The sequence below is a fragment of the Hemiscyllium ocellatum genome, chromosome 36, assembly GCF_020745735.1.
Source record: "Hemiscyllium ocellatum isolate sHemOce1 chromosome 36, sHemOce1.pat.X.cur, whole genome shotgun sequence".
In the NCBI taxonomy this organism is placed as follows: domain Eukaryota; kingdom Metazoa; phylum Chordata; class Chondrichthyes; order Orectolobiformes; family Hemiscylliidae; genus Hemiscyllium; species Hemiscyllium ocellatum.
In genome coordinates, this window is record NC_083436.1 from 5,898,013 (window position 1) to 5,923,653 (window position 25,641).

A 25,641-nucleotide genomic window follows, 5' to 3' on the forward strand; every position below is an offset into this window, starting at 1 on the left:
TGTGACTCCACAGCAATATTCAAAAAGGTTGACACTATCTGGAATAAAGTATCTCACTATAAGCATTCACTCCTATCAATGCCAGTGCACAATAACAGCAGTGTGTACCCTCTAAACAATGTAGCAACTTGCCAAACTTCACTGTAGCCCATAGCCTCCTCCAGTTATAAGGGGAAAGGTGGAGAATGGAACACCATCATCTGCGAGTACCCCTCATATCATCCTGACTTGAAACTATTTGCAGTTCCTTCATTGTCACTGACTCAAAAACACTTTTCCCATCTGCATGATGTGTGTACCTATATCGAATGGACTGCTGTGGTTCACGACCACGCTGTCCCAGGTCATTAGGAGGGGTAACAAATGCAGGATTTGAAAAGAATACAAACTATGAAATAATTTTTTTAAAGTTTGAACAAGCTAAAAGTCTTGTGGTACTGGCACTGAAAACTCTATCATCCCTGGGACTGGGACTGCAGACAGTGCTGTAAATAAATTCCAAATTCTCAACAGGGTAGGCAAAGTAACACTTCAGAGCTCCTTTTTTGTCCAGCTCAAATTCCATCCCTCCCTTCATCCTTTAAAAGCCGCAGAGTGTTCTTTTGTTAAACGTGCAACGAGGGGGCACCATCTCAGTGTCTGGAACTTCCCAACTATCTACGTGGCAGCCGAAAATCCTTTCCTGCATTAATCATCTTTACACCAGTTGCATCATTTATTTCATCTCTACCACCCAGCTAACTAGTTTTCATTTGAGTTTTGTTATTTTTGCAGACTAAATTGCACAAGTGTCTGGTAAAAGAGGCACTTTTTAAATATTTTTAAATTACAATATTCCATTACCTTCTGTCTTCTTAATCCTACAAAGGATACCTTCCTATCTTCTTTTCTGATAAATCTACCACAATTACAGGCAGCAAAGGAGAAAGTTTATGGTCATAAAGAAAAGGGTAAGGACCAAACTAATCACGAGTTGCAGATGCATTTTATCATCATCTCTCCTGACAACAGCATTTGGCCAGTTTGCCAAATATTCCTTGTTTATACAATACGTGTAGAACATGGGAAGTAGTAGCAAGCAGACACAACATGACATGAAAGCTTCATATTACGCATTACACAAAAACTCCTCTGCCACTTGTTTTTTGTAGTGGATTTGTAGGAAAAGAAACTGAAAATGGATGAGAGGAAATTTGATAGACTTTTTCGAAATCATAAGCAGACTGGATAAAGCAGATCAGAAGAAGCTGCTTTTGTTCCTGCTCATAACAAGAACAAGAACAAAAAGGCATGGAAATGACCTTTTCACACAGGGAGTAATTAGGGTATGGAATGCATTGCCTTCCCACACTTGGTGACTTTCTTGTACCTGTTATGATAAATCTAATGGTGCTGGCAATTTTTCAGATGGTTAGCTCCATGAGCCAATGATGTCCCAGTACAGGACTAGAAGGCAGGAGGTGCTCTGTTGCAGAGTGAATAGTATGTAGCCCTCCCTCCAAACCTGGCAGGCAGTTCAGGTCAAAGGCTCTGGATCCCCACAAACGAAGGTAGCTCCAGCGACCTCATCACCAAACCTTCCCACCTCCCCCCCCCCCCCCCCCCCCACCCCCCACACACACACATCCATACACACACACACCCACACAACTTAGTTAAACATTTTAAGATATGTCAATCATTATTACACTAAGTAAACACGAACATTCAAGAAGTGAGAAATCAAAACTTTCGTGCATCTTTTTTGTCAAGCTTGCATTGCCCAGTCCTCTTTGGAGACTCTATGACAGTCTTGGAGAGTAGGAAAGCATTTGCTCTCTTCATGCCTTACGAGTCACTCAGCCTCTCTAGATATGTCTTCATGGTCTGTGCCCTCACAGACTGCCTACAACTGATCTGAACAATGGTCTGGCATGGACAATATTATGCAAATAGATAAGGTAGTAGATATTTGTAAAGAACAAAGAGATAATGATGCCTACTGCACTCTACTTAGGTTAGTTTGGATTCTGCTAGGGACACTCAACTCCTGATATCATTAGTGTTGGCTGAAACAGGACCAAAACAGCTGAAATCTAGGGTGAGAGCAACTAACCTTAATATCAAGGCAGTATCTGACCAAGTGAGGCATCAAGATCTCCTAAAGAAAATGGAGTTAATGGGACTTGAGGGAAATATCTCCACTGATTCCAGTGACGAGCACAAAGGAAGATGGTTGCCATTGTTGGAGGTGAATCCTTTTAATCCCAGGACATGACAGCATGAGTTGCTGAAAGCTTGCCTAGAGTCTATAAGGTACAATTCAGGACTGTGATGCATTAATCTGTACTTGGCAGGATGGGTGCTGCTCCAGCAACACACAAGAAAGTGAACAGTATTCAGGACAAAGCAGTCAGTTGATTAGCACCATATTTACCACCAAAACATTCATAACCTTCACTTCGAATATACAGAGGCAGTGGTATGTACCATTTACACGATGCATAACAAGGTGCCTGAAACAATGCCTTCCAAACTCATGATTTCTAGTCTTTAGCAAGACAAGCGTAGTAGTGCATAGAAACATCATCACATACAAACTCCCCTCTTAGTATTAGAACATTCTCTCTCCCAACAAAACCTCCATCACTTCACTACCAAAACCACTCAGGGTGTCTCTACAGCACAAGGATTGTAATAAAGAAGGAAGTTCACTTACACTTTCTCACGGACAATTGTGGGTAGGCAATGAGTGCTTGACTAGACAGCAGTGTCTGTACCTCACAAATGCATAAAACAAAATATACAATTGGATTTCAGACAGCTCATAATTGTCATTTACACAGAAAGGGCTAATGAAGAATCTTGCTGTATTGGAGTTTTTGGGAAGTAGTGTCCATAATATAATAGAATTTTCATTGAATGTGATTGTAAAAATGTAAAAATGCCTTTAATGAAATACAACATGGTCTACAATGAACATAAATATCATTAAGGCAAAAACAGTGTGCTTAAAAAAGTGTTAAAAGATTGCAGAAGAACAAACATATTGGCTTTAAAGAATTTCTGAAAAAAATGAGAGAATCATAGAATCCCTGCAGTGTGGAAACAGGCCATTCAGCCCAACAAGTCCACACAAACCCTCTGAGGAGTAACCTACCACGCCACCCTACATTTACCTCTGATCAATGCATCTAGCCTACACATCCCTGAACGGGCAATTTAGCATGGCCAGTTCATCTAATCTGTACATCTTGGGACCACTGTTGTTTGTGATATAAACATAAATGATTTGGAGGAAGGTGTAGGTTGCCTCATTAGCAAGTTTGTAGATGACACTAAGATTGGTGGAGTATCAGATATTGATGGGGACTGTCAGAGAATGCAGCAGATTATAGATAGATTGGAGAGTTGGGCAGAGAAATGGCAGATGGAGTTCAATCTGAGCAAATGCGAGGTGATGCATTTTGGAAGATCTAACTCAAGAGTGAACTATATTGTAAATGGAAAAGCCCTGGGGAAAGTTGATGTACAGAGGTCAGTAAAGTGGTCAAGAAGGCATATGGCATGCTTTCCTTCATCGGTCGGGGTATTGAGTAAAAGAGTTGGCAGGTCATGTTCCAGTTGTATAACACTTTGGATCAGCCCTCCATATTACCACATTACCAAAAGGATGTGGATACTTTGGCGAGGGCACAGAGGAAGTTCACCAGATGTTGCGGGTATAGAGGGCACTAGGTATGAAGAGAGATTAAGTAGATTAGGATTATTTTCATTAGAAAGACAAAGATTGAGGGGGGACCTGATTGAGATCTCAAAATCATGAGCGGTATAGACAGGGAGGATAGCAAGAAACTTTCTCCACAGAGCGGAGGACTCAATTACTAAGGGTCACGAGTTCAGTGAGAGGGAAAGTTTAAGGAAGACATGCGTGGAAAGTTCTTTATGCAGAGGGTGGTGGGTGCCTGGAACACGTTGCCAGCTGAGGTGATAGGGGCGGGAATGATAGCACATGAATGGTCAGGGAGCAAAGGGATACAGACCCTTAGAAAATAGGCGACAGGTTTAGATACAGAATCTAGATCAGCGCAGGCTTGGAGGGCTGAAGGACCTCTTCCTGTGCTGTAATGTTCTTTGTTCTATTTGCCCCATAAATCCTCTAAACTTCTAAATCTTTCCTATTCATATACCCATCCGGATGCCTTTTAAATATTGTAATTGTACCAGCCCGCACCATTTCCCCAGCAGGTTACTCCATTCATGCACCATCCTCTGTGTGAAAAAGTTACTCCTTAGGTCCCTGTTATATCGTTCCCCTCTCACCTTAAACCTATGCCCTCTAGTTTTGGGCTCACCTACCCTGGGGAAAAGATCTTGGCTATTCACCATATCCATGCCCCTCATGATTTTATAAACCTGCAAAGAGTCACCCCTCAGCCAACACCACTCCAGGAAAATAGCTCCAGCCTATTCAGTCTCCCCCTTTCACTCAATCCCTCCAACCCCAGCATCATCCTTCTAAATCTTTTCTGAACCCTTTCAAGCTTGACGACATATTTCCTGTAGCATAGAGCCCAGTATTGAACACAATATTCCAAAAGTGGCCTAACCAATGTCCTGTACAGCCGCAACATGACATCTCAACGCCTGTACTCAATGCACTGACCAATGAAGGCAAGTGTACCAACTACTCTGTTGACCTGCGACTCCTCTTTCAAGGAACTATGAATCTTAACTTCAAGGTCCCTTCAGTAACACTCCCCAGACAACATTGATCTTGTAGGATATAAGTTAGTACGTAGTAAAACAATATTTATAACTTGAGACGTCTTCATGTAGAACACATCCTTTGCCCAGGCATTTGAGATATTATAAGTCCTGGTCAGATTTGCCTTACGAAAATGCAGCACCTCACATTTATCTAAACTAAACTTCACCTGCCACTCCTCAGCCCATTGGCCCATCTGATCAAGGTTCTGTTGTACTATGAAATAATCTTCATCACTGTCTACTGCACCACCAATTTTGGTATCATCTGCGAACTTAATAACTATGCCTCCTAGATTCATATCCAAATCATTTATATAAATGAAGAAAAGCAGTGGACCCAGCACAAATCCTTGCCCCACATTGCTGGTCAGGAGCCTCCAGTCCAAAAAGCAATCTTCTACTTGTTTTAATTTTGAGCAATTCTATGCATTTCAACGTAGATTTTGTAATTTTTTTTTGCATTATCATCATAGACTACATTTGTTCCTGGTTCGCGGCGATCATGCAGAGAATGTTTTGTTATCGGATTTGACACCTAGGCCCAGTGTATACACATGCCCACGTGGTCACTGCCATTTTGGTTTGGAAATTATTAACTTGGTGAACCATCATGTTACTTTTATATAGACTTTTCACAACATGGAGAAGTGTGGTGGTATATTTTAGTTGTTCATGTGATATTGTTTTGAAAAACAAGTTGGACTACTTTGCAATATTATAGACGAGTCATATAACCATACAAGTATAAAAAATATCTTGGCATAGCTGAGGTTAAACTCTATGTTTTTCTAGGATTTATTTTGAAGGAACTGTCTAGGTTTTCCCAAAACATATGGTGGCAACATTGGTAAAGAGGTAGCACTGAATTAACTGGATTGAAGGTTGATAGAAGTCCTGGGCCCGATAATATTTTATCCCAGGATATTTATGGAAGTGGCTACAGAGATAGAGGCTGTGTTGGTATTTTTATTTTAAAACCCTTAAAAATTCTGGAAAGGATCCTGTGGAGAGGAAGATAACAAATATGACTTCTTAAGAAAGGGAAAAAAGAACAGAAAACTACAAAGCTGTGAGCTTGATCTCAGTAGGAAGGCAAATGTTAAGTCTATTATGAATGATAAAATAACTGACTATTTAGAAATACTTGTAAACTGAGCACAGTAAATTGACTTATGAAAGAGAAATCATGTTTGACAAACTTCTTGGGAGTTTTTGAGAATATTACGAAGAGTATTGATACAGGCTTAATTTGGATTTTTTGAAGGCTTTTGACAAGTACAAGAAGTTAATTAATAAAATTAGAGCTTATTATTTGGGGAAATATATTAGGATGAATTGAGAATTAGTAATACAAAGCAGAAGTAATAAACACATAATTTTCAGATGGCAAGTTAATACTCGGTAGCTCAGTGGTTAGCATGGCTGCCTCACAGCACCAGAGACTTGGGTTTGATTCTAACCTTGGACAACTATCTGTGTGGAGTTTGCACACTCTACCCCCATTTGTGTGGGTTTCCTCTGGGTGCTCCAATTTCCTCCCACAATCCATAGATGTGCAGGTTAGGTGAATTAGGCATACTAAATTGCCCATAGTGTTTAGGGATGTGTAGGTGCATTAGTCATTGGCTCTGGGTGGCACACTCCACAGAGCATCTGTTGGGCCGAATGGGCTGTTTCCACACTGTAGGGACTCTATGATTCTAATGGGATACTGCAAGTGCTTCGTCAGCTGCTGATCATAGTCCATACAAATATTTTGAGTGTGAGAATTCATCGGGATATTTTCAAACTTATCGACGATACGAACTGATTAGGAACATAAGTTGTGATGAGGATAAAATATGACTTTGAGGCTGTTATGGTGCAGTGGTAGTGAACTACTACTCCTGAGGAGTGCCATAATACATCAGAACTGGCTAATTAAAAAAGTCTACAAGGAGATTTCAAGAGGACTTGAATAAACTAATTTAACAGCCAAGATGAGAAGGAATTTCTTCACTCAGAGTGGTGAATCTTTGCCATGGAATATCAATCACTGAACAGATTCAGGTCACAGATATGGAGATAGTGCAGGAAAACAGCTTTGAGAAAATGTTTAACCTTAATGAAGTTAAATGGCAGAGCAGGTTTGACAGGACTGAATGGCTTCATTAGGGAGAGGAGCTTCATGAGCAACATGAGATGTAAATACATGCAAAAGGGATCCCCATTGATTTAAGGCAGGTTGATTTACTTGATGGTAAAGTTAAGAGATTTTAATTTTCAAACTTCAGGCCACCATCAGGATTCTGAATTCTGCCCCCACCACCTTTCTTGTTCCCAGGAGCAGCATAAGATGCAATCCATTGTGTTGCCCAAATCAATGCAAGGAATGGTAATCAAGGGAAAGTAATCTAATTTAATCTTGCTTCTTTCCTTGAAAAATATAAACACATGCCCTGTCTCTTTTTTGAGGACTGAACTACTTGTCTTTGCATGACCTTTCTATCGAGATAAGTGTTAATCGTAAGACCTGACTTCTTGTAATTCTTGTTTCAAGCTGCTGCCAGGATCAAAATTCGGGCCCAATTTTATTTTACTCAAAACCCACTCATGTATATCTGTTTTATGGCTCTGTTCAATATCTGTTACAATTAACAGACAGGAATGGAAAATGTAAAGGCCAGAATGTAGATTGGTCTTGCGAATACGTTCTCCTATCCAGGGATTCATCCACAATCCTATAAAGCAAACTGACTACTCCTTCCCACAGAGAATCAGGATAGATGTGGTCAGCCAAAGTCTGTCGCCTGATGAGGCCTATATGGACACATAATTTTTCACTGATGGTCAGAAAGGAGATGCTTCAATGGTGGTTGTAATTTGTGGCCTTGTTCTTGTACGGAATCACAATCCATCACACAAATAATGCCCTCATGGTTGATGCATTGCCTTCACTGTTCTTGCTAGTTTGTGTACATGTTGCAAGCTTACTGTCATCTGGAAGTTTCCCAATGACAAATGATTGAATAGCTTTGTGAAACTCCTCCATTGTGGATTTGATATCCAATTCTTTCATTACAGAAGGGTCCCTGTAGTGTATAGAGCTTTCTCACTAACTGTGGAGAGTCCAAATCAAAGTAGGCGCTCCACCCTCTCTCTGCTTATAGTAGTTGGTGATGATCTTAGCCGCCATTGTTTTTGATTGAACTACTTTCTTTGCTGATAACCTGGTTACATTTTGGATCCAATTATGCATGTCCCTTATATAGCTACCCCAAATGCCAGCATGGTTGCTAGCCAGAACATCCACTATCACTAGGTTTGTCTCAAGACAGTAACTGCAAGAACTAAGAAAATAATTATATGATCTTTATTCACATATGAGCTTTCTTCATATATGATCACGTCTTAGGCATATAGGCTTATCTATAGAAGCATGAGCAAACTTGAGGCAATTTATTAAGCAATGTTTGACAACTACGCAAGGTTTAGAATAAAGATCATTACATACTAAGGATTTACTAAGGATTTCTAGACTGCATGCTAAAGCTGCTTAATATGACCTCCCCTTTTCATGACATGATAGGTTTAACTTTTGTCTTCAAAGCTGAGTACCACACAAATGATAAATTTGCCTTCAACTTTAGAAACCTATTTGCTGAAGAATCATAATTGCACAGACAGGTAACATCAGTGAGGTCAAGCAGGGCTGTGTTCTAGCACTGTTGCTCTTTGGCTTATTCCTCTCTTTGCTGCTGTTATATGACTTCAATTGCAGCAGATGTCTACACATACTAGAACCAATGAAAAGCTGTTCAGCATTGCTCACCTGAGTACCAAGGAATAAATATCCCAAGACCTCATGAAAGAGTTGCTCATCTACAGCGATGATGCTGTATTAGCATTCCACAGAGGAATACCTTCAGCAACTAAAGGATTAACTCTCTGATTCTTGCGAAGCGTTCAGTTTTCCCAATAGGAAGGATAAATGTCATTCCCCAGGATACTGCCATAGCAGCAAGCAGCATTGACAATGAGAAACTGTAAGTTGCAAATAACTTTGCAATATCTAAGCTCCATAATCTGTTGAAATAAAGACATGCACTACAAAAACTGGAGCTATTATGTCAAATGAATCAAGAGAGCTTGGAGTTTCAGGGGAGCCGGGACCCAGAGGTATTATGATACACTATTAATCCAGAGACTCAGCTGTGGGCACACAGGTTTGAGTCCTGATACGATAGATCGCAGAATTTGAATTCAATAAAAATCTGGACATTAGACACCACAGTATCAAACTGGCAAAAGAGGCATAAGTTAGCAAGCATTTATCACCACCACTCCTCCCAGATCAGCTGACATGTACACAAAAAGCCAAATTATATACCTTCCATAGATTGGTGAGGTCATAATTAAAGCCTCTACATCAGTCACAAAGCTGGAAGGTTTTGGCATTGGTGTCAAGGCCATCATTTACTGCCCATCTCTAATTACCTTCAAAAAGATGTTTCTAAACAACACAACATGTAGGTACACACACACACACACACACACACACACACGTCAGGGAAGGAGTTTCAGGATTTTTTTGTGATGCGGCGATAATGAAGGAATAGTCATATGGTTCCCAGTAAAAATGCAGTTTTCAGATTCATCAGCTGATCTTGTACTTCTGGGTGGAAGGAGTTGTGGTTTTGGAATATGATATTTGGCTTGGCAAGGAGCTGCATAGTATCTTATAAATGTTACTTAATCTGTCACTGTGCACTAGTTGTGGAGGGAATGAAGGCCAAAGGTAAGATAAGAATAATTGATAAACAGTGCCTGTAAAATAAAGAATATTTTCATAATGAGTTGGCAATTTTTTTCTCAAATCTACAGAATGTTAACAGTTCCTCGCTCAACAATGAGCCTGGATTTTAGATATTTCTCTTCATACTCTTTGGCTCACTGACAAAATAAGGCCAAATCATGAGAGTTGGGCTGTGGAGAACAAGCTTCTGTTAGATAAAAGAGTGACGATGGTTAACGTTTGAGAGAGTTGTACGGAGATAATGTACAAATTTAGCAAACCTTTACCCTTAAAGACTGTCTAAAATACAAAATAAAAGTCTAAATTAAGCAAGTCCTTTATTGAAAGAACAAAATTCATTTGTTTACGGATATTGATTTATATTATCATTTCGAAGTTTGATCAATGCAAGTTCATTGTAGTCAGCATTAAAGTATTCTTCAGCTTAACTTCTTGTAAGCAACATACTTTAGATGAGCATGCAAAGCGCACAAACTTCAACTGAAGGTCTATTTGCATTTAAGAAGTTGCATTCAATTGAGGTTTTATTTAACATTAGAAATAAGCTTAATGAAAAATCCCCAGAATTCCAGCTTACCCGAAGGTTGCTGACATCAGCTGTCATTGCTAAGAAGTGAATCAGTTGTGTATCAATTACAATACCTAGGAAATCGAGTTTTACTCTTCACCAAGCAAATGTACAGAAATCTGGAAGGGATACAATATATCACTCAGTGTCCTTCTGACTTTTATAACATGTTTATGGACTATTTATTCTGTGTCTTTGCAGGAAAAGGGAAAAAAGAATTACAGAACTTAAAAAGCAACTGGATGAATATCCAATATAATATCACCTTCAAAGAAAATAAAGCTGACAAAAGATGAAAAGCTGCAAGGTGCAGAATGTAAAGTCAGTTTTCAATAAAAATGGGTAATTATCCCTTTCGACCTTTTCAGAATAGTGAAGATTGCTGTTCATCTGTAACCAACTTTCATGCAATTTACAATTGTATCATCTGAAGGCTAGGACAAACTCCTTGTTGGCATAAAAAGGATTTATATGATAGATATAATAATTTTTAAGAACTGTCCTCTGTATATGAACTAGGTAACCACAGCTTTCTGAAAAGATATTAGGATCTGAAAAGATATAATATGTTAGGATCTTTGAACCATAAATAACCATACACGAGCAAGGTTTTTAAAAAAAACATATGAACTCTTCAGACATGAACACTGAATCACACAGTCTTTTTTTTGTACATTACTTCTACTATTTATTCATTAAGTGAAGAAATTCATAAATAGAAATATCAATACCTTGCAGGGAAAAACAGACCTTTGTTCTTGATATTTATTTTAATAACCAGTATCTTTAACAGTTCCACTGAAACAGATGTTTGAAAACAAGGTGTAAGCAGCACAGCTGAATCTCAGCTTTTGTCTACAATGTTAGTCCCTAATCTTTGTTAGTTAGCGTGCATTTGTCTGTAAAACAGACTACACATCCAAAAAACAATCCAACACTGTCCTCAGAAGTTTAAGACAAAACAGAAGCCTAATGAACTATTTAGAACTACAAAACAAAAGTATTTTATCAAGCAAACATTTTTGCATAAGTTGCCTTTTCTTTCTCTTTTATTTCTTTTTTCTTTTGCTTCACTCGGAGTATTTCATTGCTTATAGCTGCAAGAATATAAAAAGGAGGCGAGTTTAATACTTGTGAGTAAGGAGCTTTCCAAGTTATTTTTTGTGTGAAGTGAAAACAATCTTTTTCATGAATTTACAAGTTACCTTTGTCTTCAGGTGTAATGTCCTGAGCTTTCTTCAGATCATCCTGTTTAAAACAAAACATTAAGTTATAAAAATTAGACAATTAAATGATATAAGTAGCTTCCACTTTTCCAATTCTTTCGTGGATTTCAGTTCCTCAGCACCTTCTTGTTAATTTGAAGTTATAGAATATTAAGGAACGGTAAGTCTAAGTATGTAAGTTAGCTCGTTGAGTTGGAAGGTTTGTTTTCAGATGTTTCATCACCATGCTAGGTGAGAGTCTCTGGTGAAGTATGTCCCGCCTCTCTATTTATAGGTCTTGGTTTCTGAAGGTGGGTATTATCATTTCCTGTTCTTTTCTTCAAGGGAAGGTATTGAGATACTGGTTAGAATGCCAGGCCTCTAAGTATTCTCATATGTGTTTGTTTTTCCTGTCCTAGGACGTGTGTGATGTCCCAGTCAAAGTGATGTCCTTCTTTGTCCGTATGTATGGAAACTAGTGATAGTGGGTCGTATCTTTTGGTGGCCAGTTGGTGTTCATGTATCCTGGTGATAAGTTTCCTGCTTGTTTGTCTGATGTAGTGGTTTTTTACAGTTCTTGCAGGGTATTTTGTAAATGACATTAATTTTGCTGGTACAGGTGCACATCCTTTTTCCAAAATGCTCGGGACCAGCTGGTTTTTGAAATTCAGAATTTTTCGAATTTCAGAATAAGTGACAGTTTGATGGTGAAATTTTTAAAACTCTTACCAGAGGAGCCGACTCACTGAGTCAACCTGAAACAAAATTGAGGCCTGCCAGTGCTGGGCCACAGCCCCATTTGAGTGACACACATCGAGTGGGTTTCAACTTGGGTTAGCTGTTTGCATGCCAAACAACCTCATTAAAGAGAAAAAAAAACTTCACAAAAAAACCTTCAGACTTTGGAGCTTTTCGGATTTCGGATAAAGGGTTGTCTATCTGTAGTGTCCAATGGATCCTTTAGGTTCATTAGTCATTGTTCAAGTGTGTTAGTAGGTTTGTGGACTACCATGATGCCAAGAAGCCTAAGTAGTCTGGAAGACTTTTATGATGTGTATAAGGTAATGTGGCTATAGTATTTGATTGTGTTGTGTCTGCTTGCTTGGGTTTGTTTCTGAGGATTGTAGATAGTGATTATCACTCGCTTCTATACACACAAGGACACCACTTTGACTGGGACAACACACACATCCTAGGACAGGTGAAACCAAGACACACATGAGAATTCTTACAGGCATGACATTCTAAACAGAACTCCATCAATAATTTAGATTTAGATCCCATCTACCTTCCTTTGAAAAAAAGAACTGGAAATGACATCACCAACCTTAAGAAACCAAGACCTATTAATCGCACTGGTTTCACCGGAGACTCTCACCGAAGATGTTACCTAGTATAGTGTCTAAACATTTGAAAACAAACCTACGTACTAATCATCAACCTGAGCTACAAATCTTCTCAAAAATTGCTAACAGTAAATCTAGTCACAAGAAATTATGACACTACTGTACCAGTGCCTGATCATAATCCTTCTTGGCTTGCCAAGCCTGAGCTCTTCTGTAAAGTGCCTTTGTGTTTGACTGATTAATTTCAAGAGCCTGTTAAAGGAAAAAAAGTATGTTAGATCTCACATCTAATCCCAACAATGTTTCGCTTTATTGTAATGGTAAATTGTCTTTATGTTTGAAAGGCAGTGTCTGCACAGGATGATAACAATCATTGTCTCTGTATACAGAACGGAACACACCACTGCCTCATTGTCATATCTTAATTTATTATTTTCCTGCCTATTATCTCAAGTTATTATTATTTCAGCAGTTCAAACAGCAACATGTTTTTAAACAAAAATAAAAATATTCATACTTGTAACCATGTTTTCAGCCTTATCAGCCAAATTGAATGTTGTCCATTTTGAATCTGTGCAGCTTTAATGTAATGTTCTGTAGGTTTCCAGTACTTAAGGATTTTTTGTTCAAGACAATTTTGCATGTTAAGTCAAAAAAAGCTCTATCACTGGCAAATAACCAAATCCAACTTCAAACAAGAATCAAAGAGTGTGGTGTGACTGTTTGACTCGGACCTGCAGCATCTGCAGACCTCACTTTCTCCTACAAACAAGAATCACAATATAAAACAAAAAAAACTATACCATGCAATATGAAGTTAGCAGTTAAAAATTTTTAAAAATGAAATACAACTAATTCAACTCTTCCATTAAAGATCTGACATTATTGACAAAACTAGTGGTGTTTCACAGATCTAAAGTGTAAACTTTACTGATATGTTGGAAAATACACAATTCTTCCAACTACATTTGACTAATGTGATTTCCATCATACATATTTAAAAAAATCATTGTTTTTCCTGAAAGTAATCCTACTTATTTTGAATATTCCATCTTTCCCGGTTCATTGTCAAATATCCAAATGTTTTAGCAATGACTTCAGTCCATTATATTAAGAGAATGCAATTATCATGTTTGCAATTTTAATGAACTATTGGATACTAACCTCATCACAGCTTTCAATAGCAGCATCCCAGTCAGAAAGTTTCAACTTGCATGCGGCAATGTTCAGATTACAACTTAATAAAATAGATTCCAGATTTTTAATTGATTCCAGCTTCTCTGTTGATTCTTCATCATCAATTTCATCTCTTAAAGTGGCTGCATATCTTAAAAGGGAACATTTTTAAAAATTCAAACCTTAGCTTTGCAGGATCTAAGCAGAAATTCAAGATGAGTTCTAGAAGGAAGATGGCAGCATTACCAAAACCACACCATGACACTGGAAAGTTATATTTTCTCAAACACCTCAGTATTTGAAACAATATGATTAAAAGCAAAGTACGCTGGATGCTAGAAATCCGAAATGAAGACAAAGGCAGAGTTCTCGCAACATTTGTAACAGATGCTGCACACAATCCTCCAGGTGTGGCCTCACCAGCTATTATATAACTTGCCTGCTTTTAAACTCAATCCCTCTAGCAATGGAGGTCAAAATCCCATTTGCCTTCCTAATTACCTGTAGTACCTGCAGACCAACCTGCTGTGGTTCATGCACAAGGACACCCAGGTCCCTCTGCACAGCAGCATGCTCCAATTTTTTAATCATTCAAATAATAGTCCTTTTTACTGGAGCTCCTACCAAAATGGATGACTTCACATTTATCAACATTGTACTCCATCTGCCAGACCTTTGCCCACTCATTTAATCTATCTGTATCCCTTTGCAAACTTTCAGAGTGCATTGCACACTGCTCTAAGACTCATCTTAATGTCATTTGCAAACTTTGACTCACTACATGTGGTTCCCGACTCCAAATCATCTAAGTAAATTGTAAACAATTGCAATCCCAAAACTGATCCCTGACTGCCACCCAGAATAGCACTCATTTATTCCCATTCAGTGCTTCCTGCTTAGTTAACCATTCCTCTGTCCATGTTAATACATAATGCGTAACAGCAAGCACCTTTATCTTATGTAGCAGCCATTATTTTGGCACCTTGTCGAATGCCTTTTGGACATCCGGATACACGACATCTACTGGGTACCCATTGCCCACTGTGCTCATAATGTCTTTATAGAATTCCAGTAAATTAATTAAATGTGACCTGCCTTTCATGAACCCATGCTGCGCCTGCCCAATGGGGCAATTTCTATCTAGATGTCTTGATATTTCTTCCTTGATGGTAAATTCAAGCATTTTCCTCATGACAGAAATTAAGCTAACCAGTCTATAATTTCCTATCTTTTATCCACTTCCTTTTTTTAAACAGTGGGGTTACATCTGCTATTTTCCAATCTGCTGGAACTGCCTCAGAATCTAGTGAATTTTGAAAAATTACCATGATCCCATTTGCTATCTCTCCTGCCATCTCTTTGAGTACCCTGTGATGCTTTCTGTCAAGACCTGGAGACTTGTTTAGTTATACCTCCATTAGTTTGTCCAACACTACCTCTTTCATAATGATCGTTTCTAGTTCCTCACTTACCTTTGTCTCCTTGTCATCAATTACTGCCACGTTATCCATGTCCTCCACTGTGAAGACCGACAAAGAACCTGTTCAATGCCTCAGCTATTTCCTCATTTCCCATTATTAAATCCCCCTTCCTGTCCTCTAAAGAATCAATGTTCACTGCAGCCACCACTCTTTTTGTTTTATATATATTTGTAGAAACCTTTGCTACCTGTCTGTATATTCTGAGCTGGTCAGAGTCCTTCAAAATTGGGAGTTCTTAGTGCTCCCTAATAAGATTGCAGATTTCTGCCCTAGAAGAACAATTATAACTGGTGTATGAGAACACTGGTGCCTGCCATTCGATGTCAGAGTCACGAACTGTCCTTTGAGTAAATATATTGCCATTATATCAACACTGGGTCAAAAGGCCTGGAATTCCCTACTCATAAACATTGTGGTGCACCATCCCCACATGAACTGCAATGGCTCAAGAAGACAGTTCACCACGATCTTTTTACAAATGATTAGTGATGAGCATAAAATGCTGATCTTACCAGATGAGATGCTAATATCCCATGATATGCTGGTTTTAAATAGGGATAAAGGATTGCAAAATAAACAAAAGGATTGAGAAGAATCAAAGTTTATGAATTCAACCTTAAGTCAAGCACAAGAAGAGAAAAAGTTTGCATGCACACAGATAAAGACAAAAGAGGTGTAAAATTTTCAAATTGTGAAATGTGGCATCTTTAAAATTTATACATATTTAAAATGTGAAAAATGAGGGACTTTTAAAGAAGCAGAAATCTATTAGTTTAGAATTAAATACTAAAGCACTGTAACTACCTTAAAGCCTTGGTGTACTTCTTGTCTGCCATTGTCCAGTTTTGGGATTTAAAGAAGTTATTCCCTAGGGTCTTTAAGTCTTCTGCAATCTGTATGATCTTATCAATCTGTTTAAGTAGAATTCAAAAAAAAATCTTTGTCAGTCAATGAAAATACATTCAGTGTATACATAAAGACAAAAGGCTTATTTTTAATCCCAAGTTATCGGTTTACTTGTTTTTCACTTTCCTTGTCCTGCATCAATTTGAAACAGCTAAGCAACTTCTGACAGCACGGTTAAAGGCAATCCTGTAACAAAACACCTGACAACCTTGCCCATAAAACCCTCTGAAAAAGTCTGTTTCTACCAGTTTTTCCTCCACAGAAAATCATCTCACCAGGCAAGTTAAATGGCTCCTGCACATTTCAGCCCACTTAATCTTACATCACTTTTTCTACTGGTAGCTTCCTGCTCCATACTTAACTTCAATGACATGGGAAAGAACCTAATTATAGATTTACTGTGTAAACAGTTCACAGAATCACAATTGTTACTGTGCAGAAGAAGGCTGTTCCATTCATTGTATTACCTAATGGCAAATCTCCTGCCTTTCCCCATATCCCTTTACACCACTATGATCCAAAAAAAACTCTCTTCATTCATCATTGGTTTACTACAATACATACAAATTTCTGGAGAAACTAAGAACTAACAGCATTTGTGGAGGGAGAGAGAGAAAAAAAAGTGAATTTTTCAAGTTGAATATGACTTTTCTTCATATGCAATTTGCTGTAGTTTGTCTAAACTGAGCAGCTAGAATGAAGATCAAAACATTCATCAAACTGCAGGTGGTAGTCCTGACACACCCAAAAATGCCTGACTTATAGGTGGCACAGTGGTTAGCACTGCTGCCTCACAGCGCCAGAGGTCCGGGTTCAATTCCTGCCTCAGGCAACTGTCTGTGTGGAGTTTGCACGTTCTCCCCGTGTCTCTGTGGTTTCCTTTGGGTGCTCCAGTTTCCTCCCACAGTGCAAAAATGTGCAGGTTAGGTGAATTGGCCATGCTAAATTGCCCATAGGGTTAGGTGAAGGGGAAAATGTAGGGGAATGGGTCTGGGTGGGTTGCTCTTCGGAGGGTCGGTGTGACCTTGTTGGGCCGAAGGGCTGTTTCCACACTGTCAGTAATCTAATCTAATCTTAACAAGGCAAGGTGATTGTCAAACTAAACACTGAAAGGCTTTCTAATATATTTCTAAAACCTGGGCATAAAAAGGTGATGTCCAAACAGGGGAAAAGAAATAAGATGAATACCATTAGAACCTAAAAGAGTTGTACAGTAAATTTCATTACTTAGCAACAATGTCAACTCGGTTCCAGCATCCAATGTACTGAAACTATCGAATAAATAACAAATACCAGTCAGAGGGATGTGGGGATGGAAATACATGAATGGAATCCTTTTTGGAAAACTTGGACCTCCCTGGTATAAATGCAGATCAGGCCTTCCTTTTAAATATACCTCTAACAGTACAGGAGGTGCACGAGGCAGTAAGGCAGCCTGGTAATGTGCCTGGTCCAGATGGATTCCTGAATGAATTTTACAAGGAGTTCATACACATGCTGGCTGATCCACTGCTGGATGCTATAATCACTCATATAACCAGGACTGTCTTCCGCCCTCTCTTCAGGAGGCTAATATCTCCCTTATCTTAAAGAAAGGGAATGACACAGAGGATTGCGCAATGTATAGACCCATCTCATTGCTGAATGCAGATTTTAAAATTTTATCAAAGGTGTTGACTCTGATACCAGAGAAAGTGCTGCCCATTATTATAAAAGAGGACCAGATGGGTTTTATCATGGGCTGCAGCTCCTCAAATAATATGAGGCAGGTGTTGAATATAGTACAAAAATAGATTAGAGTGGTGCTGGAAAAGCACAGCAGGTCAGGCAACATCCAAGGATGCAGCACCACTCAAAACTATGCTTCTCCAACACCATCTAATCTTGACTCTAATATCCAGCATCTGCAATACTCAGTTTCAATATGTGCAAATATGTCAACAGAGAGCAATCCCAGGTTTGGTGGTCTCCCTGGATGCAGAAAAGGCTTTTGATTGGGTGGAATGGTCCTACCTCTTTGCTGTTCTAGATCATGTTGATCTGGGAGGGGCCTTCGCCAGGTGGTTGGCAGTGTTACATGAAGACCCCAAGGTGACAGTTATCACGAATGGGGTTAAATTGAGCAATTTAGATATGGAGAGGAGCAGCCGACAGGGACATCCCTTGTCACCGCTACTGTTCACCTTGGTACTTGAACCACTGGTGGAGGCTAACTGAAAAGACCCTGAAATAATGGCACCGGAACTGGGAGTTGGGGGAACACAAAATCACTCTCTATGCGGATGATGTCCTTTTGTTTTTAGCTAACCCTGAAAAATCCCTAGCCCGATTAATATTAAATTACTGGGTAACTTTTTGGGATACAAGATAAGTGTCTCAAAATCGGAAGTCGTGCCCGTGGAAGGGTTTCGTGGAGGTACCGAAGCAGGAAGGCAGAATGGAATTTCCCTTCAGGTGGTCAGAGAAAAGTTTTTTTTATCTGAGAATTTTTATTACCTCTCACTTCTGGCAGCTGTACGGAGCTAACTTTGTGCATCTGTTTGAGAGGATAAAGCAGGACTTGCAGCGATGGCTGAGCCGAACAGCTTTGATTAAAATGAATGTTCTCCCTCAGTTGCTTTATCCTATGAGGATGCTCCCGTTGTTATTCCCCAAATGGGGCAGCAGAGGTTTGCAGAACGGCTTGGATCATTTATTTGGTGTTGTAGGCGCCGCTTAATTAAATTTACCAAATTGCAACTTCCACAGGATATGGGAGTATGGACCTCCCAAATCTGAAGAAATATCCAGTAGGCGCTCTATTGTCACATGTAGGTGAATGGGTGCACAATGACCCAAAATCAATATGGCTGGATGTGGAGGCCTCACAGGCGAAGTGTCCCCGCATAAATTTGCTGCTCATGGAGAAGATGAGGTCAGTGGTTCGGCACTGTGAAAGTCCGATTATCATAAATACGATAAAAGCATGGAGGATAGTGCGGCAGGGTGAGGGCAATTTGCTTAAGGCTTCGCAGTTCACCCAGTTAGTGGGAGCCCCAGGATTTAGGCCGGGGTCAATGGACTCCGGTTTCAGAGCTTGGGAGGGTAAAGGAATCTCCTATCTCGGAGATCTATTTGAGAGAGAGGTCTTGATGGTTTTTAGCCAATTAAGTTAGAAATATGGAATGCCTAATATAGACCTTTTCCGATATTTCCAAGTTAGGGATTATACACAGAAGAAAACCACACTCTTGACTCAGCCCTACAAGTTGAATACAGAACACAGAGTGCGCCGATGTGGGGACGCTCTCTCAGTTAGTACCATATACTATCTGCAGAGAGGGAATGCCTTGGGGGATATGGAGAGACTCCATGAGATTTCGAATCAGGAGGTGGGGAAGAAATCTCGACGGAAACATGAGAGGATATATGGGGGAATGTAAAGAAGATTTCAATATGCAATAGGGCGCAAGCGATGCAATTGCCCGAGCCACATGCCAATTGGCATAGGGATAAGAAAATTAGGGAAGTAAACACGTGGCTAAGGGATTGGTGTGGGAAAGAGGGATTCCACTTCATGGGCATTGGCATCGGTTTTGGAACGGGGGGGGGGATTTGTACCGTTGGGACGGTCTCCACCTGAACCGATCAGGTATCAATGTTCTAGCGAAGAGGATAAATAGGGTGGTCAGTAGGACTTTAAACTTCTGAGTTGGGGGGAAAGGAAAATGAAAGTGACAGGGAGTATGGAGTTAAATGGAAAGATAAGCAGCAGGATAGCATGTGTGCAGGCGGATTTAAACTTGAGGCAGACTGTGAATGCAGCAAAAAGGAAGGATAACTTAGGACATCTTATGACTTCCAATATCTCTAATGATAAGAAAGTTAGCATTAAGGCACTTTACCTGAATGCTCCTAGCATTCGTAACAAAGCAGATGGACAAATGGCACAGATCATCATGAATGATTATGATGTGGTAGGCATCACAGAGACGTGATTGCAGTGGGGTCAGGACCGGCAGTTAAACATCCAAGGATTTTCAACTTATCGAAAAGACAGGGAGGCAGGCAGAGTAGGCGGGGTTGCCTTATTAGTTAAAGAACAAAATTAAATCTATGGCACTGAATGACATAGCGTCGGATGATGTGGAGTCTGTGTGGGTGGAATTGAGGAACCACAAACGCAAAAAACCCATAATGAGAGTTATGTACAGACCTCCTAACAGTGGTCAGGACCAGGGACGCAACATGTACCGGGAAATAGAGAAGGCATGTCAGAAAGGCAAGGTCACAGTGATCATGGGAGACTTCAATATGCAGGTGGACTGGGTAAATAATGTTGCCAGTGGATCCAAAGAAAGGGAATTCATGGAATGCTTACAGGATGGCTTTTTGGAACAGCTTGTCATGGAGCCCACAAGGGAGCAGGCTATTCTGGACCTAGTGCTTTGTAATGAACCAGACTTTATAAAAGATCTTAAAGTAAGGGAACACTTAGGAAGCAGCGATCATAATATGGAGAGTTCAGTCTGAAGTTTGAAAGAGAGAAGGCAAAATCGGATGTAATGGTGTTACAGTTAAATAAAGGAAAGTATGAGGGCATGAGAGAGGTACAGACGAAAATAGATTGGAAGCAGAGCCTAGCGAGGAAGACAGTAGAACAAAAATGGCAGGAGTTTGTGGGTATAATTGAGGACACTGTACAGAGATTCATCCCCAAGAAAAGAAAGATTATCCGGGGAGGGATTAGACAGTAATGGCTGACAAAGGAAGTCAGGAACTGTATTAAAGAAAAAGAGAGATCCTGTAAAGTGGCCAAGTGCACTGGGAAATCAGAAGATTGGGAAGGCTACAAAAACAAACAGAGGATAACAAAGAGAGAAATAAGGAAGGAGAGGATCAAATATGAAGGTAGGCTAGCCAGTAATATTAGAAATGATAGTGAAAGTTTCTTTCAATACATAAGAAACAAACGACAGGCAAAAGTAGACATTGGGCCACTTCAAAATGATGCTGGAAGCCTAGTGATAGGAGATAAGGAAATAGCAGGAGAACTTAATAAGTGCTTTGCGTCAGTCTTCACAGTGGAAGACATGAGTAATATCCCAACAATTAAAGGGAGTCGTGGATTGAGTTGAGTATGTTTGCCATTACAGAAGAGAAAGTGCTAAAAAAGCTAAAAGATCTTAAAATTGATAAATATCCTGGCCCCGATGGGTTACATCCTAGAGTTCTGAGAGAGATGTCTGAGGAAATAGCAGAGGCATTGGTTGAGATCTTTCAAAAGTCACTGGAGTCAGGGAAAGTCCCGGATGATTGCTGTTGTAACCCCCTTATTCAAGAAAGGATCAAGACAAAAGATGAAAAATGATAGGCCAATTAGCCTAGCCTAGGTTGTTGGTAAAATTCTAGAATCCATCATTAAGGATGAGGTTTCTAAATTCTTGGAAGAGCAGGGTCAGATTAGAACAAGTCAACATGGATTTAGTAAGGGGAGGTCGTGTCTAACAAACTTGTTGGAATTCTTTGAAGAGGTGACAAGTAGGTTAGACCAGGGAAACCCAGTGGATGTGGTCTATCTAGACTTCCAAAAGGCCTTTGATAAGGTGCCACACGGGAGGCTGCTGAGTAAGGTGAGGGTCCATGGTATTCGAGGTGAGCTACTGGTATGGATTGAGGATTGGCTGTCTGACAGAAGGCAGAGAGTTGGGATAAAATGTTCTTTTTCGGAATGGCAGCTGGTGACAAGTGGGGTCCCACAGGGTTCAGTGCTGGGGCCGCAGCTGTTCACGTTATATATTAATGATCTGGATGAAGGGACTGGGGGCATTCTAGTGAAGTTTGCCAATGATACCAAGTTAGGTGGACAGGCAGGTGGTACTGAGGAAGTGGGGGGAGCTGCAGAAGGATCTAGACAGTTTGGGAGAATGGTCCAGGAAATGGCTGATGGAATTCAACGTGAGCAAATGCGAGGTCTTGCACTTTGGAAAAAAGCATACAAGCATGGACTACTTTCTAAACGGTGAGAAAATTCATAAAGCCAAAGTACAAAGAGATCTGGGAGTGCTAGTCGAGGATTCTCTAAAGGTAAACATGCAAGTTGTGTCCGTGATTAAGAAAGTGAATTCAATGTTGTCATTTATCTCAAGAGGGTTGGAATATAAAAGCATCGTTGTGCTACTGAGAATTTATAAAACTCTGGTTTGGCCTCATTTGGAGTACTGTGTCCAGTTTTGGTCCCCACACCTCAGGAAGGACATACTGGCACTGCAGCGTATCCAACGGAGATTCACACGGATGATCCCTGGAATGGTTGGTCTAACATGAGGAATGGCTGAGGATCCTGGGATTGTATTCATTGGAGTTTAGAAGATTAAGGGGAGATCTAAGAGAAACTTACAAGATAATACATGGCTTGGAAAGGGTGGACGCTAGGAAATTGTTTCCGTTAGGCGAGGAGACTAGGACCCGTGGACACAGCCTTAGAATTAGAGGGGGTCAATTCAGAACAGAAATGCGGAGACATTTCTTCTGCCAGGGAGTGGTGGGCCTGTGGAATTCATTGCCGCGGAGTGCAGTGGAGGCCGGGACGCTAAATGTCTTCAAGGCAGAGATTGATAAATTCTTGATGTCACAAGAAATTAAGGGCTACGGGGAGAATGCGGGTAAGTGGAGTTGAAATGCCCATCAGCCATGATTGAATGGCGGAGTGGACTCGATGGGCTGAATGGCCTTACTTCCACCCCTATGTCTTATGGTCTTAATTGAAGATCCTCCAAAAGGTGCACATGGCACCAGAGAGATTAGGAAAAATTAGGAAAGGATCCTCCCCAAAATGTCCCAAATGTATAAACAGTATTGGCACCCTTATACATCGGATCTTGTTACAGGACCAGAACCATGGATACTGGGGGGGCATAGTGAATGAGCTGGAGAGGATCCTGGGAGTGGAAGTTAGGGGGGATCCGGTGTCCCTCCTCTTGAGACGACTGAATCTTCCCTCTCCAGATGAGCATGAGAAGAGTTTGCAGTGTACAAAATCCCATGCAAGGACTGCACAAAACACTACATAGGACAAACAGGAAGACAGCTAACGATCCGCATCCATGAACACCAACTAGCCACGAAACTACACGACCAGCTGTCCTTAGTAGCCACACACGCAGATGAAGCAACATGAGTTTGCCTGGGACAACACTACCATCATAGGACAAGTAAAACAGAGAACAGCCAGGGAATTCCTAGAGGCATGGCATTCATCCACCGATTCAATCAATAAGCACATCGACCTGGACCCAATATACCGGCCAGCGGACAGCTGGAACTAACAACTAGAAGCGGCAGATACAAATCACTATAAATGACGGAGGAAACATCACAGAAGCACTTCACAGGAGGCTCCCAAGCACTGAGGATGTCACCTAGACAGGGGACGAAACATCTACAACACAAATTCCCAGCTCGGCGAACAGAACCACAACAGGTTGTTTTAATATCCGACGCACTGACACACTGTACGAGGAAGAACATCCTAATGAACTGGATATCAGAAAAGCCTCCAGGTCTTACAGAGTGGCATAGCCTTGTGATGGAGTACGCCCCTCAGGATTACTTAACAAATATGGTGCACCATGGAATGGAGCGATTTTATAAGACTTGGCAGCCCTTTCTAAACTATATAGACATGGATCTGTCAGCGGTATTGATTAGAGCCTTTATATGGCCATGAGGACTGTATATGGCAGTCTGGGGACCCTGGGAGGCTAGGAAATACAGGTATAATTGCTGTTGCTCCCGTGGACAGGAACCTTGATGGAGCTGCGATGAATGGAGGAATGAATATAGTGAATGTAGTGTATTTGAATTTTTGTGGTTTGTAATTTAATTTTATTTCATTTAATTTGAGTCTGTGTTAATTTGGTTTAAGTTAAGTAAATATGAATCGACTGTTACTTGGAGAATAGTAGGCAGTTTATTGTTAACATTACTGTAATATAATAATGCAATATCATTTCTACTTTTCTGTATTTTTGTACTTTTATAATTTTTTTGGTTTGTGTTTTTGTAAAAAATAGGGAAAATTTTTTCAATTACTTTTCAATACATAAAACAAAATAAAAAATAAAGAACAATACAGACAGGAATAGGCGTTTTAGCCCCACAAGCCTGTGCTGCCACATTTTGCCTTTCCAAAACTTTCTTCACTTACAAGATCTGTATCCCTCCCTATTCCTGATTTGGAGATGCCAGTATTGGACTGGGGTAGACAAAGATAAGAATCACACAACACCAGGTTATAATCCAACAGGTTTATTTGGAAGCACTAGCTTTCAAAGCACTGCTCCTTCATCAGGTGGTTGTGGAGTATAAGATCATAAGACACAGAATTTGTAGCAAAAGTTTACGGTGCGATGGAACTGAAATTATATATCGAAAAAGACATGAATTGTTTGTTAAGTTTCTCATCTTTTATGAGCATCTCATACTTTCACACATACAAGCTCCAACACTCTCACCCATGCATGCACCCTCTCACAGACCTATACCCCGTTAAATTCGCACACATACACATACACACACTCTCACAGACACTCACACCCCACCACACACAAACACATCCACATGCATGCACACACACAACAATTTGTGAGGTGAATTTGTACTTGAAGAATTACATTTTATTTTGCTCAAAAACTGCATGAGTCCATGTAAGATTCTGTAAATTCCTTTTTTAAAAACAGAATGAGCCTGAACATTGGGACACAGACAGACAGACCTTACACCTTCAATGCATTACCTGAGCTGACATGGCACATATTGTTTATGTTCACTTGAGAATGTAACTTTAAAAAATGTTTTAGGATTTACATGTGAAAGAACTGAAACCAACATGGTCATTCTAAAAGATGAGAGACTTACAAACAATCCAGGTCTTTTTCAATATATAATTTCAATTACACCACACTGTAAACTTTTGTTATAAATTGTGTCTTAGGATCTTATTCTCCACAACTACCTGATAAAGGAGCAGCGCTCCGAAAGCTAGTGCTGTTGGACTATAACCTGGTGTTGTGTGATTTTTAACTTCCTATTCATATATTTGTCCAGGATGTTTCTTGAATTCTGCTATTGGTTCAGCTGCTTCCACCACCTCCTTTGGCAGCGCACTGCAGGCACTCACCACTCTGTGTGATAAACATACCTCACACATCTCTGTTAAAGTAGCCCCCCCTCACATCTGACCCCTCCAACTTGGGAAAAAAGCCTCATATTTTCTACTCTATTCATGCAATTCACAATCTCAAACTTGGAGTGAGTGAGAATTGCTGAAAATGTGTTGCTGGTTAAAGCACAGCAGGTGAGTGAGAATTGCAAATGCTGAAGATCAGAGAGAGGAGTGTGGTGCTGGAAAAGCGCAACAGGGTCAGGCAGCATC

At 40.1% G+C, this 25,641-nt stretch overlaps 1 protein-coding gene across 1 annotated transcript in view; it reads right to left on the bottom strand.

Moving 5' to 3' along the window:
- Window positions 1-10,825: 10,825 nt before the first annotated feature.
- Window positions 10,826-25,641, bottom strand: part of ppid (peptidylprolyl isomerase D) — a 46,999-nt gene continuing 32,183 nt past the window's right edge. Inside the window, exons 6-10 of the mRNA XM_060851348.1 lie at window positions 16,125-16,231; window positions 13,828-13,990; window positions 12,829-12,915; window positions 11,318-11,360; window positions 10,826-11,209 (exon numbers count right to left, since the gene is read on the bottom strand). Coding sequence (XP_060707331.1) covers window positions 11,121-11,209; window positions 11,318-11,360; window positions 12,829-12,915; window positions 13,828-13,990; window positions 16,125-16,231 — 489 coding nt within the window. The 3' untranslated portion in view covers window positions 10,826-11,120. The remainder of the gene's footprint in view (window positions 11,210-11,317; window positions 11,361-12,828; window positions 12,916-13,827; window positions 13,991-16,124; window positions 16,232-25,641) is intronic.